Consider the following 18,093-nt stretch of genomic DNA (forward strand, 5'->3'; position numbering starts at 1 on the left):
TAGAACAGGTACAAAACTCATAGTAATATATTTTGGTACTTGATGCATGTAACAGTTAGCATGCTAGGTTTTTTTTTTAGCTAATTTAACAGGTATACACCTCAATGTCATATATTTTGGTATTTTACTAATGCTAACTGTAAGCATGCTATTGTTATTGTGTTATGTTAGTATAATACTGTTAGCATGCTAGCTTTTTTAGCTTATTTTGCAGGTATAAACCCGAGCGTTAGATATTTTGTCACTTGACCAATGATGCCTGTTAACTTGCTAACGTTAGTATGCTATTTTTTGAAAGCTATTTTTTCAGGTATACACCTTATTCCTATTTGGTTGTTGATGCATGCTACTGTTAGCATGCTAGAATTTTGAACACATTTTTCAGGTACAAAACTCATAGTAATATATTTTGGTACTTGACGCATGTAACAGTTAGCATGCTAGGTTTTTTTTAGCTAATTTAACAGGTATACACCTCAATGTCATATATTTTGGTATTTTACTAATGCTAACTGTAAGCATGCTATTGTTATTGTGTTATGTTAGTATAATACTGTTAGCATGCTAGCTTTTTTTAGCTTATTTTGCAGGTATAAACCCGAGCGTTAGATATTTTGTCACTTGACCAATGATACCTGTTAGCTTGCTAACGTTAGTATGCTATTTTTTGAAAGCTATTTTTTTAGGTAATGCTAACTGTAAGCATGCTATTGTTATTGTGTTATGTTAGTATAATACTGTTAGCATGCTAGCTTTTTTAGCTTATTTTGCAGGTATAAACCCGAGCGTTAGATATTTTGTCACTTGACCAATGATACCTGTTAACTTGCTAACGTTAGTATGCTATTTTTTGAAAGCTATTTTTTCAGGTATACACCTTATTCCTATTTGGTTGTTGATGCATGCTACTGTTAGCATGCTAGAATTTTGAACACTTTTTTCAGGTACAAAACTCATAGTAATATATTTTGGTACTTGACGCATGTAACAGTTAGCATGCTAGTTTTTTTCCGCTAATTTAACAGGTATACACCTCAATGTCATATATTTTGGTATTTTACTAATGCTAACTGTAAGCATGCTATTGTTATTGTGTTATGTTAGTATAATACTGTTAGCATGCTAGTTTTTTTTAGCTTATTTTGCAGGTATAAACCCGAGCGTTAGATATTTTGTCACTTGACCAATGATGCCTGTTAACTTGCTAACGTTAGTATGCTATTTTTTGAAAGCTGTTTTTTCCAGGTATACACCTTATTCCTATTTGGTTGTTGATGCATGCTACTGTTAGCATGCTAGAATTTTGAACACATTTTTCAGGTACAAAACTCATAGTAATATATTTTGGTACTTGACGCATGTAACAGTTAGCATGCTAGTTTTTTTTTTAGCTAATTTAACAGGTATACACCTCAATGTCATATATTTTGGTATTTTACTAATGCTAACTGTAAGCATGCTATTGTTATTGTGTTATGTTTGTATAATACTGTTAGCATGCTAGCTTTTTTAGCTTATTTTGCAGGTATAAACCCGAGCGTTAGATATTTTGTCACTTGACCAATGATGCCTGTTAACTTGCTAACGTTAGTATGCTATTTTTTGAAAGCTATTTTTTCAGGTATACACCTTATTCCTATTTGGTTGTTGATGCATGCTACTGTTAGCATGCTAGAATTTTGAACACATTTTTCAGGTACAAAACTCATAGTAATATATTTTGGTACTTGACGCATGTAACAGTTAGCATGCTAGGTTTTTTTTTAGCTAATTTAACAGGTATACACCTCAATGTCATATATTTTGGTATTTTACTAATGCTAACTGTAAGCATGCTATTGTTATTGTGTTATGTTAGTATAATACTGTTAGCATGCTAGCTTTTTTAGCTTATTTTGCAGGTATAAACCCGAGCGTTAGATATTTTGTCACTTGACCAATGATACCTGTTAGCTTGCTAACGTTAGTATGCTATTTTTTGAAAGCTATTTTTTCCAGGTATACACCTTATTCCTATTTGGTTGTTGATGCATGCTACTGTTAGCATGCTAGAATTTTGAACACATTTTTCAGGTACAAAACTCAATAGTAATATATTTTGGTACTTGACGCATGTAACAGTTAGCATGCTAGTTTTATTTTGCTAATTTAACAGGTATACACCTCAATGTCATATATTTTGGTATTTTACTAATGCTAACTGTAAGCATGCTATTGTTATTGTGTTATGTTAGTATAATACTGTTAGCATGCTAGCTTTTTTAGCTTATTTTGCAGGTATAAACCCGAGCGTTAGATATTTTGTCACTTGACCAATGATACCCGTTAGCATGCTATTTTTTTAAAGCTATTTTTTCAGGTATACGCCTTATTCCCATTTGGTTTTTGATGCATGCTACTGTTAGCATGCTAGAATTTTGAACACATTTTTCAGGTACAAAACTCATAGTAATATATTTTGGTACTTGACGCATGTAACAGTTAGCATGCTAGGTTTTTTTTTTAGCTAATTTAACAGGTATACACCTCAATGTGATATATTTTGGTATTTTACTAATGCTAACTGTAAGCATGCTATTGTTATTGTGTTATGTTAGTATAATACTGTTAGCATGCTAGCTTTTTTAGCTTATTTTGCAGGTATAAACCCGAGCGTTAGATATTTTGTCACTTGACCAATGATACCTGTTAAGTTGCTAACGTTAGTATGCTATTTTTTGAAAGCTATTTTTTCCAGGTATACACCTTATTCCTATTTGGTTGTTGATGCATGCTACTGTTAGCATGCTAGAATTTTGAACACATTTTTCAGGTACAAAACTCATAGTAATATATTTTGGTACTTGACGCATGTAACAGTTAGCATGCTAGGTTTTTTTTAGCTAATTTAACAGGTATACACCTCAATGTCATATATTTTGGTATTTTACTAATGCTAACTGTAAGCATGCTATTGTTATTGTGTTATGTTAGTATAATACTGTTAGCATGCTAGCTTTTTTAGCTTATTTTGCAGGTATAAACCCGAGCGTTAGATATTTTGTCACTTGACCAATGATACCTGTTAACTTGCTAACGTTAGTATGCTATTTTTTTGAAAGCTATTTTTTCAGGTTTACACCTTATTCCTATTTGGTTGTTGATGCATGCTACTGTTAGCATGCTAGAATTTTGAACACATTTTTCAGGTACAAAACTCATAGTAATATATTTTGGTACTTGACACATGTAACAGTTAGCATGTACAAAACTCATAGTAATATATTTTGGTAGTTGACGCATGTAACAGTTAGCATGCTAGTTTTTTTTCGCTAATTTAACAGGTATACACCTCAATGTCATATATTTTGGTATTTTACTAATGCTAACTGTAAGCATGCTATTGTTATTGTGTTATGTTAGTATAATACTGTTAGCATGCTAGCTTTTTTAGCTTATTTTGCAGGTATAAACCCGAGCGTTAGATATTTTGTCACTTGACCAATGATACCTGTTAAGTTGCTAACGTTAGTATGCTATTTTTTGAAAGCTATTTTTTCAGGTATACACCTTATTCCTATTTGGTTGTTGATGCATGCTACTGTTAGCATGCTAGAATTTTGAACACATTTTTCAGGTACAAAACTCATAGTAATATATTTTGGTACTTGACACATGTAACAGTTAGCATGTACAAAACTCATAGTAATATATTTTGGTAGTTGACGCATGTAACAGTTAGCATGCTAGTTTTTTTTCGCTAATTTAACAGGTATACACCTCAATGTCATATATTTTGGTATTTTACTAATGCTAACTGTAAGCATGCTATTGTTATTGTGTTATGTTAGTATAATACTGTTAGCATGCTAGCTTTTTTAGCTTATTTTGCAGGTATAAACCCGAGCGTTAGATATTTTGTCACTTGACCAATGATACCTGTTAACTTGCTAACGTTAGTATGCTATTTTTTGAAAGCTATTTTTTCCAGGTATACACCTTATTCCTATTTGGTTGTTGATGCATGCTACTGTTAGCATGCTAGAATTTTGAACACATTTTTCAGGTACAAAAGTCATAGTAATATATTTGTAACAGTTAACATTAGCATGGTAGCTTTTTCGCTAATTTAACAGATGTGTAAGTTACCCATGTCTTGGCCACTAATACACCCCCATACCATCACACATGCTGCCTTTTACACTTTCACCCTAGAACAATCCGGATTGTGCTTTTCCTTTTTGGTCCAGAGGACACGACGTCCACAGTTTCCAAAAACAATTTGAAATGTGGACTCGTCAGACCACAGAACACTTTTCCAATTTGAGTTTGAGCCCAGCGAAGCCGGCGGCATTTCTGGGTGTTGTTGATAAATGGCTGTGGCTTTGCATAGTAGAGTTTTAACTTGCACTTACAGGTAAAAGCCAGTAAATTAGAATATTTTGAAAAACTTGATTTATTTCAGTAATTGCATTCAAAAGGTGTAACTTGTACATTATATTTATTCATTGCACACAGACTGATGCATTCAAATGTTTATTTCATTTAATTTTGATGATTTGAAGTGGCAACAAATGAAAATCCAAAATTCCGTGTGTCACAAAATTAGAATATTACTTAAGGCTAATACAAAAAAGGGATTTTTAGAAATGTTGGCCAACTGAAAAGTATGAAAATGAAAAATATGAGCATGTACAATACTCAATACTTGGTTGGAGCTCCTTTTGCCTCAATTACTGCGTTAATGCGGCGTGGCATGGAGTCGATGAGTTTCTGGCACTGCTCAGGTGTTATGAGAGCCCAGGTTGCTCTGATAGTGGCCTTCAACTCTTCTGCGTTTTTGGCTCTGGCATTCTGCATCTTCCTTTTCACAATACCCCACAGATTTTCTATGAGGCTAAGGTCAGGGGAGTTGGCGGGCCAATTTAGAACAGAAATACCATGGTCCGTAAACCAGGCACGGGTAGATTTTGCGCTGTGTGCAGGCGCCAAGTCCTGTTGGAACTTGAAATCTCCATCTCCATAGAGCAGGTCAGCAGCAGGAAGCATGAAGTGCTCTAAAACTTGCTGGTAGACGGCTGCGTTGACCCTGGATCTCAGGAAACAGAGTGGACCGACACCAGCAGATGACATGGCACCCCAAACCATCACCCAACCATGCAAATTTTGCATTTCCTTTGGAAATCGAGGTCCCAGAGTCTGGAGGAAGACAGGAGAGGCACAGGATCCACGTTGCCTGAAGTCTAGTGTAAAGTTTCCACCATCAGTGATGGTTTGGGGTGCCATGTCATCTGCTGGTGTCGGTCCACTCTGTTTCCTGAGATCCAGGGTCAACGCAGCCGTCTACCAGCAAGTTTTAGAGCACTTCATGCTTCCTGCTGCTGACCTGCTCTATGGAGATGGAGATTTCAAGTTCCAACAGGACTTGGCGCCTGCACACAGCGCAAAATCTACCCGTGCCTGGTTTACGGACCATGGTATTTCTGTTCTAAATTGGCCCGCCAACTCCCCTGACCTTAGCCCCATAGAAAATCTGTGGGGTATTGTGAAAAGGAAGATGCAGAATGCCAGACCCAAAAACGCAGAAGAGTTGAAGGCCACTATCAGAGCAACCTGGGCTCTCATAACACCTGAGCAGTGCCAGAAACTCATCGACTCCATGCCACGCCGCATTAACGCAGTAATTGAGGCAAAAGGAGCTCCAAGCAAGTATTGAGTATTGTACATGCTCATATTTTTCATTTTCATACTTTTCAGTTGGCCAACATTTCTAAAAATCCCTTTTTTGTATTAGCCTTAAGTAATATTCTAATTTTGTGACACACGGAATTTTGGATTTTCATTTGTTGCCACTTCAAATCATCAAAATTAAATGAAATAAACATTTGAATGCATCAGTCTGTGTGCAATGAATAAATATAATGTACAAGTTACACCTTTTGAATGCAATTACTGAAATAAATCAAGTTTTTCAAAATATTCTAATTTACTGGCTTTTACCTGTATATACAGTTGGTTTTCGTCCTTGCCGCTTACGTGCAGTGATTTCTCCAGATTCTCTGAACCTTTTGATGATATTACGGAGCGTAGATGGTGAAATCCCTAAATTCCTTGCTTGAGAAATGTTGTTCTTAAACAATTTGCTCAGGCATTTGTTGACAAAGTGGTGACCCTCGCCCCCGTCCTTGTTTGTGAATGACTGAGCATTTCATGGAAGCTGCTTTTATACCCAATCATGGCACCCACCTGTTCCCAATTAGCCAGTTCACCTGTGAGATGTTCCAAATAAGTCTTTGATGAGCATTCCTCAACTTTGTCACTATTTTTTTCCACTTGTGCCAGCTTTTTTGAAACATGTCGCAGGCATCAAATTCCAAATGAGCTAATATTTGCAACAAATACCAGTTTTCCATTAAGTATCTTGTCTTTGCAGTCTATTCAATTGAATATAAGTTGAAAAGGATTTGTTGTTTATTGACCATTTACACAACGTGACAACTTCACTGGGTTTGTGTTTTGTATAATTTAATACAAACATCTGTAGTTGGTTTATTTACCATGCGGCTGCTCCTCATCCTCGTCCTCAGATCCAGGACATCGTGGTGGAGACGGGCCAGGAGGACCAGAAGGAAACCCGCTCGGCCAAAGATGCTCTTCTTCTGTGGTGTCAGATGAAAACCGCAGGGTCAGTTTAGCGTCGTTCGTCATTGACATCAAAGCATTCCGAGAAATATCCTATTTTTAAATGGTCTGTTTTACAGTTAATAACTTGTATGAGGTCATCAGCGTCCAATCGAAGTCAATGTCCACATTTTGGGAGGTTTTTCATTTTTCAAAATAGGATTTGTGTTCTGGATGAACACATGGTTCATCAACACATGGTTCTGGATGGTGGGCTCTCCTATTTCTGGGGCTGAGGTTGCTGAGGTAGTTAAAAAGCTCCTCGGTGGCAAGGCCCCGGGGGTGGATGAGATCCGCCCGGAGTTCCTTAAGGCTCTGGATGCTGTGGGGCTGTCTTGGTTGACAAGACTCTGCAGCATCGCGTGGACATCGGGGGCGGTACCTCTGGATTGGCAGACCGGGGTGGTGGTTCCTCTCTTTAAGAAGGGGAACCGGAGGGTGTGTTCTAACTACCGTGGGATCACACTCCTCAGCCTTCCCGGTAAGGTCTATTCAGGTGTACTGGAGAGGAGGCTACGCCGGATAGTCGAACCTCGGATTCAGGAGGAACAGTGTGGTTTTCGTCCTGGTCGTGGAACTGTGGACCAGCTCTATACTCTCGGCAGGGTCCTTGAGGGTGCATGGGAGTTTGCCCAACCAGTCTACATGTGTTTTGTGGACTTGGAGAAGGCATTCGACCGTGTCCCTCGGGAAGTCCTGTGGGGAGTGCTCAGAGAGTATGGGGTAACGGACTGTCTGATTGTGGCGGTCCGCTCCCTGTATGCTCGGTGCCAGAGCTTGGTCCGCATTGCCGGCAGTAAGTCGGACACGTTTCCAGTGAGGGTTGGACTCCGCCAAGGCTGCCCTTTGTCACCCATTCTGTTCTGAACTTTTATGGACAGAATTTCTAGGCGCAGTCAAGGCGTTGAGGGGATCTGGTTTGGTGGCTGCAGGATTAGGTCTCTGCTTTTTGCAGATGATGTGGTCCTGATGGCTTCATCTGGCCAGGATCTTCAGCTCTCACTGGATCGGTTCGCAGCTGAGTGTGAAGCGACTGGGATGAGAATCAGCACCTCCAAGTCCGAGTCCATGGTTCTCGCCCGGAAAAGGGTGGAGTGCCATCTCCGGGTTGGGGAGGAGATCTTGCCCCAAGTGGAGGAGTTCAAGTACCTCGGAGTCTTGTTCACGAGTGGGGGAAGAGTGGATCGTGAGATCGACAGGCAGATCGGTGCGGCGTCTTCAGTAATGCGGACGCTGTATCGATCCGTTGTGGTGAAGAAGGAGCTGAGCCGGAAGGCGAAGCTCTCAATTTACCGGTCGATCTACGTTCCCATCCTCACCTATGGTCATGAGCTTTGGGTTATGACCGAAAGGACAAGATCACGGGTACAAGCGGCCGAAATGAGTTTCCTCCGCCGAGTGGCGGGGCTCTCCCTTAGAGATAGGGTGAGAAGCTCTGCCATCCGGGAGGAGCTCAAAGTAAAGCCGCTGCTCCTCCACATCGAGAGGAGCCAGATGAGGTGGTTCGGGCATCTGGTCAGGATGCCACCCGAACGCCTCCCTAGGGAGGTGTTTAGGGCACGTCCGACCGGTAGGAGGCCGCGGGGAAGACCCAGGACACGTTGGGAAGACTATGTCTCCCGGCTGGCCTGGGAACGCCTCGGGGTCCCACAGGAAGAGCTGGACGAAGTGGCTGGGGAGAGGGAAGTCTGGGCTTCCCTGCTTAGGCTGCTTCCCCCGCGACCCGACCTCGGATAAGCGGAAGAAGATGGATGGATGGATGGATGGTTCTGGATGAACATACAAGTTGGAAAAATATCAAACATTGACAATGTGCTTAGATTAAATACGTTTATTTCATCTGCTGGTTTAGCTCTGGTTAGTTAAGATAGTTTACGATGTTTCAAGACTTAGTCGAGCAAGTCAAATATCTAAATATTCTTTTTTGTATTAGTCTCCCGGGTTTCTTTGGTCTACATTTTATGTTTAATTTTAGTATGTATCATTTCAGATTTGCTAATTACACTGGAAACAATGAACTAGCAGCTCTTTCACTTTGTATCCCGTTGTTGCTATGTTAGGCTAGGCTAGGCTAGGCTAGGCTAACTGGTTAATGTTTCACATTTACAATAAAGCAAATAGTTTTTTTAATCTCGGCTTCTGTAACCGCTGTTAACTTTAAGAACTTTTATCTAGCTTTTTATTCCGTATTTAGCTAACTTAACTAGCTAATGCTAAGCTAACAAGTCATCTAACCTCTATCTCTGAAATAGTATGCTACAAATTGCGCAAAAGAAACAGCTTGGAGAGAAGGTTAAGCTACAAGGCTATCATTTCATTTTATTTATGCCTCTAAAACGAATGTATTTAAAGAGAAAAGCTAGCTTTGATTTGTTTGTTTAGCTCTGGTTAGTTAGGATAGCTAAATTCAGGAAAAAATATGAAAGAATAAATATGTTTCAAGCATTACTTTGGCGAGCTAAACAGCTAATTCTTCTTTTTTGTATTTCTCTCCTGAGTTTCTTTGGCGTAGCGGTACATTTTTGTGTTTCAAAGTTTAGTTAGAAAGCTATCATTTCATTTTAACACGTTTTCTTGTTAAAAAAGTGTTACTTATAGCTTCACATTTGCAATAAAGCTAATAGCTAATAAGTGTTACAAGAATAAAACATAGCTTGGCTTCTGAACTTGTATCAAGCTTTTTATTCCGCATTTAGCTATCTTAACGAGCGAAAGCTAAGCTAGCAAATTATCCAACGTCTATCTCTGAAATGCTACGCTAAAAATTGCCCAAATTAAAAACCTTGGGAGAGGAAGTAAAGTTGGAAAGCTATCATTTCATTTGAACAGATTTGCTTGTTAAAAAAATGTTTCGAGAGAAAAGATAGCGTTGATGCTGTGTTAGAATAGCTTTCGTTAGTTAGCTAAATTCTAAAAAAAAACACATAAAAGAATAAATGTTTCAAGCAATAGTCAAGCTAGCAAATAGCTCATTCTTATTTTTTAAATTTCTCTCCCGAGTTTCTTTGGTGTACCTTTTTGTGTAAAACTTTAGTATGCATAATTTATAATTAGTTAGACTGAAAACAAGGAACTTGAAGCTATTTCACTTTGTTTCCAGTTGTAGGCTATGCTAGCTGGTTATAGATTCACATTTACAATAACGCTATTAGTTAATTGGTAGTATGACAACAAAACCTAGCTTGGCTTAACTTTAAGAACTCTTATTTACTTTTTTATTCCGCATTTAGCTAGCTAAACCTAAGCTAACTAATTCACTGAAATACGACGCTCAAAATTTGCACAAAAGAAACAACTTGGAGAGAAGGTTAAGCTACAAGGCTATCATTTCATTTTATTTATGCCTCTAAAACAAATGTATTTAAAGAGAAAAGCTAGCTTTGATTTTGTTTGTTTAGCTCTGGTTAGTTAGGTTAGCTAAATTCAGGAAAAAATATGAAAGAATAAATATGTTTCAAGCATTACTTTGGCGAGCTAAACAGCTAATTCTTCTTTTTTGTATTTCTCTCCTGAGTTTCTTTGGTGTAGCGGTACATTTTTGTGTTTCAAAGTTTAGTTAGAAAGCTATCATTTCATTTTAACACGTTTTCTTATTAAAAAAGTGTTATTTATAGCTTCACATTTGCAATAAAGCTAATAGCTAATAAGTGTTACAAGAATAAAACATAGCTTGGCTTCTGAACTTGTATCAAGCTTTTTATTCCGCATTTAGCTATCTTAACGAGCTAAAGCTAAGCTAGCAAATTATCCAACATCTATCTCTGAAATGCTACGCTAAAAATTGCCCAAATTAAAAACCTTGGGAGAGGAAGTAAAGTTGGAAAGCTATCATTTCATTTGAACAGATTTGCTTGTTAAAAAAATGTTTAGAGAGAAAAGATAGCGTTGATGCTGTGTTAGAATAGCTTTCGTTAGTTAGGATAGCTAAATTCTAAAAAAAAAAACATATACCGTATTTTCCGCACCATAAGGCGCCCTGGGTTATAAGCCGCATCTAACTGCGCTAAAGGGAATGTCAAAAAAACAGTCAGATAGGTCAGTCAAACTTTAATAATATATTAAAAACCAGCGTGATGTGGGCGCGCATGGAGTCGTATATCAACATGGACGGAGCTGCGTGAAAAAAGCCACCCGGCCTCTTCGCGTAAACTTCCCTTAACCACTCGCTCATCTTTTCTTCATCCATCCATCCCTTCGAGTTAGCTTTTATGATGACGCCGGCTAAAAAGGTCTCTTTTGGCAAGGTCTTCCTTTTGAATATCACCATGGGTGGAAGTTTCTGGCCATTAGCATGGCAAGCTAGAACCACAGTGAAGGATGACTTCTCATTCCCTGTGGTGCGAATATTCACCGTACGTGCTCCCGTTGTATCCATAGTGCGGTTCACAGGAATATCAAAAGTCAGTGGAACCTCGTCCATGTTGATAATGTTCTCTGGCCGGATCTTTTTTTCAGCTATCTTGTTTTTACAATATGCACGGAAAGTAGCCAGCTTTTCTTGAAAGTCTTTAGGCAGTTGCTGTGAAATAGTAGTCCGTGTGCAGATGGAGAGATTGCGTCTTTTCATGAACCAGAAACCTGTCGCTTAGTAGGAGCCATTTTGTGGTCTTTACAGATGTAAACACACAAAGGAAATGAAACGTACGGTAATATCCGCGCGCTTCTTCTTCTTCTACGCGGGCGGGTGGTTGCTTACAGTAGAAGAAGAAGCGCTTCCTCTTCTATGGGGGCGGGTGCTTACCTTGGCGGTTGCTTGCGTAGAAGAAGAAGCACTTCCTCTTCTACGGGGAAAAAAGATGGCGGCTGTTTACCGTAGTTGCGAGACCGAAACTTTATGAAAATTAATATTAATATTAACCCATATATAAGGCGCACCGGATTATAAGGCGCACTGTCAGCTTTTGAGAAAATTTGTGGTTTTTAGGTGCGCCTTATAGTGCGGAAAATAGGGTAAAAGAATAAATATTTCAAGCAATCGTCAAGCTAGCAAATAGCTCATTCTTATTTTTTAAATTTCTCTCCCGAGTTTCTTTGGTGTACCTTTTTGTGTACCATTTTAGTATGCATAATTTATAATTAGTTAGACTGAAAACAAGGAACTATTTCACTTTGTTTCCAGTTGTAGGCCACACTAGCTGGTTATAGATTCACATTTACAATAACGCTATTAGTTAATTGGTAGTATGACAACAAAACCTAGCTTGGCTTAACTTTAAGAACTCTTATTTACTTTTTTATTCCGCATTTAGCTAGGTTAGCTAGCTAAACCCAAGCTAACTAATTCACTGAAATACGACGCTCAAAATTGCACAAAAGAAACATTTTGGAGAGAAAGTCATTTTTTATTTGATTCAGATTCTCTGTTAAAGAGAAAAGCTAGCTTTGACGTTAAGAGTTTTTCTTTGTCTTTTTCGCAGCTATCCCAACGTCAACATCACAAACTTCACCACCAGCTGGAAAGACGGCATGGCCTTCAACGCTCTCATACACAAACACCAGTAAGCTGAGCAGGACTTTGCTGGCTACCGAGCTAAGTTTGTGCTAAGGATTGTCTTGCGCTCCTAGACCGGATCTGGTGGACTTCAACAGTCTGAAGAGGTCCAATCCGACGCACAATCTCCAGAATGCCTTCAACGTGGCAGAGAAACAACTCGGCGTGACCAAGCTGTTGGACCCAGAAGGTAAGCTGGACAAAAATCCAAAAGTAAACGATCCGAGCGTTCTTTGTCTGGACTGACGGGTTTTGTAGATGTGTTCACCGAGAACCCGGACGAGAAGTCCATCATCACGTACGTGGTGGCCTTCTACCATTACTTCTCCAAGATGAAGCAGCTGGCCGTGGAGGGCAAGAGGGTCGGAAAGGTAAGCCAGGAAGACCGTCCTCGTTCTCCTGAGGTTCCTTCCTAAATTCCTGAATCCTCCGTACGGTCAGGCCCTGGATCACGCCATCGAGACGGAGAAGATGATCGACAAGTACGAGACGTTAGCCTCGGACTTGCTGGCGTGGATCGAGCAGACCATCGGCGTGCTCAACAACCGCAAACTGGCTAACTCGCTGTCGGGCGTTCAGCATCAGCTTCAAGCCTTCAACACGTACAGAACCGTGGAGAAGCCGCCCAAGTAAGTCAATCAATGTTTATTTATATAGCCCTAAATCACAAGTGTCTCAAAGGGCTGCACAAGCCACAACGACATCCTCGGTACAAAGCCCACATAAGGGCAAGGAAAAACTCACAACCCCAATGGGACGTCAATGTGAATGACTATGAGAAACCTTAGAGAGGACCGCATATGTGGGTGACCCTCCCCCTCTAGGGGAGACCGAATGCAATGGATGTCGATTGGGTCTGACATAATATTGTGAAAGTCCAGTCCATAGTAGATCTAACATAATAGTGTGAGAGTCCATAGTGGATTCAACATAATAATGAGAGTCCAGTCCATAGTAGATCTAACATAATAGAGTCCAGTCCAGTCCATAGTGGATTTAACATAATAGTGTGAGCGTCCAGTCCATAGTGGATCTAACATAATATTGTGAGAGTCCAGTCCATAGTGGATCTAACATAATAGTGAGAGTCCAGTCCATAGTGGATCTAACATAATATTGTGAAAGTCCAGTCCATAGTGGATTTAACATAATAGTGTGAGCGTCCAGTCCATAGTGGATCCAACCGAATAGTGTGAGATTCCAGTCCATAGTGGATCCAACATAATAGTGTGAAAGTCCAGTCCATAGTGGATCTATCATAATAGTGAGAGTCCAGTCCATAGTGGATCTAACATAATAGTGTGAGAGTCCAGTCCATAGTGGATCTAACATTATAGTGTGAGAGTCCAGTCCATAGTGGATCTAACATAATAGTGTGAGAGTCCAGTCCATAGTGGATCTAACATAATAGTGAGAGTCCAGTCCATAGTGGATCTAACATAATAGTGAGAGTCCAGTCCATAGTGGATCTAACATAATAGTGAGAGTCCAGTCCATAGTGGATCTAACATAATAGTGAGAGTCCAGTCCAGTCCATAGTGGATCTAACATAATAGTGAGAGTCCAGTCCATAGTGGATCTAACATTATAGTGTGAAAGTCCAGTCCATAGTGGATGTAACATAATAGTGAGAGTCCAGTCCATAGTGGATCTAACATAATAGTGTGAGAGTCCAGTCCATAGTGGATCTAACATAATAGTGAGAGTCCAGTCCATAGTGGATCTAACATAATAGTGTGAGAGTCCAGTCCATAGTGGATCTAACATAATAGTGAGAGTCCAGTCCATAGTGGATCTAACATAATAGTGAGAGTCCAGTCCATAGTGGATCTAACATAATAGTGAGAGTCCAGTCCATAGTGGATCTAACATAATAGTGTGAGAGTCCAGTCCATAGTGGATCTAACATAATAGTGAGAGTCCAGTCCATAGTGGATCTAACATAATAGTGTGAGAGTCCAGTCCAGTCCATAGTGGATCTAACATAATAGTGAGAGTCCAGTCCATAGTGGATCTAACATAATAGTGTGAGAGTCCAGTCCATAGTGGATCTAACATAATAGTGTGAGAGTCCAGTCCATAGTGGATCTAACATAATAGTGTGAGAGTCCAGTCCATAGTGGATCTAACATAATAGTGAGAGTCCAGTCCATAGTGGATCTAACATAATAGTGAGAGAGTCCAGTCCATAGTGGCTCTAACATAATAGTGAGAGTCCAGTCCATAGTGGATCTAACATAATAGTGTGAGAGTCCAGTCCATAGTGGATCTAACATAATAGTGAGAGTCCAGTCCATAGTGGATCTAACATAATAGTGTGAGAGTCCAGTCCATAGTGGATCTAACATAATAGTGAGAGTCCAGTCCATAGTGGATCTAACATAATATTGTGAGAGTCCAGTCCATAGTGGATCTAACATAATAGTGTGAGCGTCCAGTCCATAGTGGATCTAACATAATAGTGTGAGAGTCCAGTCCATAGTGGATCTAACATAATAGTGTGAGAGTCCAGTCCATAGTGGATCTAACATAATAGTGTGAGAGTCCAGTCCATAGTGGATCTAACATAATAGTGAGAGTCCAGTCCATAGTGGATCTAACATAATAGTGAGAGAGTCCAGTCCATAGTGGATCTAACATAATAGTGTGAGAGTCCAGTCCATAGTGGATCTAACATAATAGTGAGAGTCCAGTCCATAGTGGATCTAACATAATAGTGTGAGAGTCCAGTCCATAGTGGATCTAACATAATATTGTGAAAGTCCAGTCCATAGTGGATCTAACATAATAGTGAGAGTCCAGTCCATAGTGGATCTAACATAATAGTGTGAGAGTCCAGTCCATAGTGGATCTAACATAATAGTGTGAGAGTCCAGTCCATAGTGGATCTAACATAATAGTGTGAGAGTCCAGTCCATAGTGGATCTAACATAATAGTGAGAGTCCAGTCCATAGTGGATCTAACATAATAGTGTGAGAGTCCAGTCCATAGTGGATCTAACATAATGGTGAGAGTCCAGTCCATAGTGGATCTAACATAATAGTGAGAGTCCAGTCCATAGTGGATCTAACATAATAGTGTGAGAGTCCAGTCCATAGTGGATCTAACATAATAGTGTGAGAGTCTAGTCCATAGTGGATCTAACATAATAGTGAGAGTCCAGTCCATAGTGGATCTAACATAATAGTGTGAGAGTCCAGTCCATAGTGGATCTAAGATAATAGTGTGAGAGTCCAGTCCATAGTGGATCTAACATAATAGTGAGAGTCCAGTCCATAGTGGATCTAACATAATAGTGTGAGAGTCCAGTCCATAGTGGATCTAACATAATATTGTGAAAGTCCAGTCCATAGTGGATCTAACATAATAGTGAGAGTCCAGTCCATAGTGGATCTAACATAATAGTGTGAGAGTCCAGTCCATAGTGGATCTAACATAATAGTGTGAGAGTCCAGTCCATAGTGGATCTAACATAATAGTGTGAGTCCAGTCCATAGTGGATCTAACATAATAGTGTGAGAGTCCAGTCCATAGTGGATCTAACATAATAGTTAGAGTCCAGTCCATAGTGGATCTAACATAATAGTGAGAGTCCGGTCCATAGTGGATCTAACATAATAGTGTGAGAGTCCAGTCCATAGTGGATCTAACATAATAGTGTGAGAGTCCAGTCCATAGTGGATCTAACATAATAGTGAGAGTCCAGTCCATAGTGGATCTAACATAATAGTGTGAGTCCAGTCCATAGTAGATCCAACATAATAGTGAGAGTCCAGTCCATAGTGGATCTAACATAATAGTGAGAGAGTCCAGTCCATAGTGGATCTAACATAATAGTGAGAGTCCAGTCCATAGTGGATCTAACATAATAGTGTGAGAGTCCAGTCCATAGTGGATCTAACATAATATTGTGAGAGTCCAGTCCATAGTGGATCTAACATAATAGTGTGAGAATCCAGTCCATAGTGGATCTAACATAATAGTGAGAGTCCAGTCCATAGTGGATCTAACATAATAGTGTGAGAGTCCAGTCCATAGTGGATCTAACATAATAGTGTGAGACTCCAGTCCATAGTGGATCTAACATAATAGTGAGAGTCCAGTCCATAGTGGATCTAACATAATAGTGAAAGTCCAGTCCATAGTGGATCTAACATAATAGTGAGAGTCCAGTCCATAGTGGATCTAACATAATAGTGTGAGAGTCCAGTCCATAGTGGATCTAACATAATAGTGAGAGTCCAGTCCATAGTGGATCTAACATAATAGTGAGAGTCCAGTCCATAGTGGATCTAACATAATATTGTGAAAGTCCAGTCCATAGTGGATCTAACATAATAGTGTGAGAGTCCAGTCCATAGTGGATCTAACATAATAGTGTGAGAGTCCAGTCCATAGTGGATCTAACATAATAGTGAGAGTCCAGTCCATAGTGGATCCAACATAATAGTGAGAGTCCAGTCCATAGTGGATCTAACATAATAGTGAGAGTCCAGTCCATAGTGGATCTAACATAATAGTGTGAGAGTCCAGTCCATAGTGGATCTAACATAATAGTGTGAGAGTCCAGTCCATAGTGGATCTAACATAATAGTGTGAGAGTCCAGTCCATAGTGGATCTAACATAATAGTGTGAGTCCAGTCCATAGTGGATCTAACATAATAGTGTGAGAGTCCAGTCCAGTCCATAGTGGATCTAACATAATAGTGAGAGTCCAGTCCATAGTGGATCTAACATAATATTGTGAAAGTCCAGTCCATAGTGGATCTAACATAATAGTAAGAGTCCAGTCCATAGTACATCTAACATAATAGTAAGAGTCCAGTCCATAGTGGGGCCAGCAGGAGAACCGAACCCTGAGGAACTCCACACGTTACCTTAACATAGTCCGATGTCACATTGTTATGGGAGACGCACTGCATCCTGTTGTACCTGAGCCCATGTGGTGATATCCTTTACACACTGATGTGGCTTTTTGATGCAGTACCGCCTGAGGGATCCAAGGTCCGTAATATCATGGCTTACGTGCAGTGATTTCTCCAGATCCTCTGAACCTTTTGATGATATTACGGAGCGTAGATGGTGAAATCCCTAAATTCCTTGCTTGAGAAATGTTGTTCTTAAACAATTTGCTCAGGCATTTGTTGACAAGTCCTTGTTTGTGAATGACTGAGCATTTCATGATCTGCTGTCCAACAGGTTTCAGGAGAAGGGCAACCTGGAGGTGCTGCTCTTCACCATCCAGAGTCGGATGAGGGCCAACAACCAGCGGGTCTTCACACCCAAAGAGGGCGCGCTGGTTGCCGACATCAACAGGGTGAGACCACCTGAGCACGCTAGAAAGTCGGAGCCAGTAAGTTACCGGGTTCCTTTACGCAGGCCTGGGAGCGACTGGAGTGGGCCGAGCACGAGCGAGAACGAGTCCTGAGGGACGAGTTGATCCGTCAGGAGAAGCTGGAGCAGACGGCGAGGCGATTTGACCGCAAGGCGGCCATGAGGGAGACGTGGCTCCTGGAGAACCAGCGATTAGTCGCTCAGGTAACATCGCAGCCTCGCCCATAGACATCTTATATGTAGACGCAGCATTGGCTGCTGGGACGCCAGAAATTGGGCCGCCATCTTGAAGTGGTGATGAGGAGCCGGCGAGCGGCCTGAACTGACAGTTGACAGGTAGAAAACAAAGATGCTAAACTGACAGTTGACATGTAGAAAACAAAGATGCTAAACTGACAGTTGACAGGTAGAAAACAAAGATACTGAACTGACAGTTGACAGGTAGAAAACAAAGATGCTAAACTGACAGTTGACAGGTAGAAAACAAAGATGCTAAACTGACAGTTGACGGGTAGAAAACAAAGATGCCAAACTGACAGTTGACGGGTAGAAAACAAAGATGCTAAACTGACAGTTGACGGGTAGAAAACAAAGATGCTAAACTGA

General features: G+C 40.2%; 1 protein-coding gene across 4 annotated transcripts in view; it reads left to right on the top strand.

The window, feature by feature from the left end:
* sptb (spectrin, beta, erythrocytic) overlaps nt 1-18,093 on the top strand; it is a 230,630-nt gene that overhangs the window by 86,022 nt on the left and 126,515 nt on the right. For all 4 annotated transcript variants that reach the window (XM_061969202.2, XM_061969200.1, XM_061969201.1 and 1 more), the window contains 7 exons: nt 6,567-6,664; nt 12,078-12,158; nt 12,226-12,341; nt 12,410-12,522; nt 12,593-12,780; nt 17,353-17,470; nt 17,533-17,691. In XM_061969202.2, coding sequence (XP_061825186.1) covers nt 6,567-6,664; nt 12,078-12,158; nt 12,226-12,341; nt 12,410-12,522; nt 12,593-12,780; nt 17,353-17,470; nt 17,533-17,691 — 873 coding nt within the window. The remainder of the gene's footprint in view (nt 1-6,566; nt 6,665-12,077; nt 12,159-12,225; nt 12,342-12,409; nt 12,523-12,592; nt 12,781-17,352; nt 17,471-17,532; nt 17,692-18,093) is intronic.

This window comes from Nerophis lumbriciformis, linkage group LG08, assembly GCF_033978685.3.
Source record: "Nerophis lumbriciformis linkage group LG08, RoL_Nlum_v2.1, whole genome shotgun sequence".
In the NCBI taxonomy this organism is placed as follows: domain Eukaryota; kingdom Metazoa; phylum Chordata; class Actinopteri; order Syngnathiformes; family Syngnathidae; genus Nerophis; species Nerophis lumbriciformis.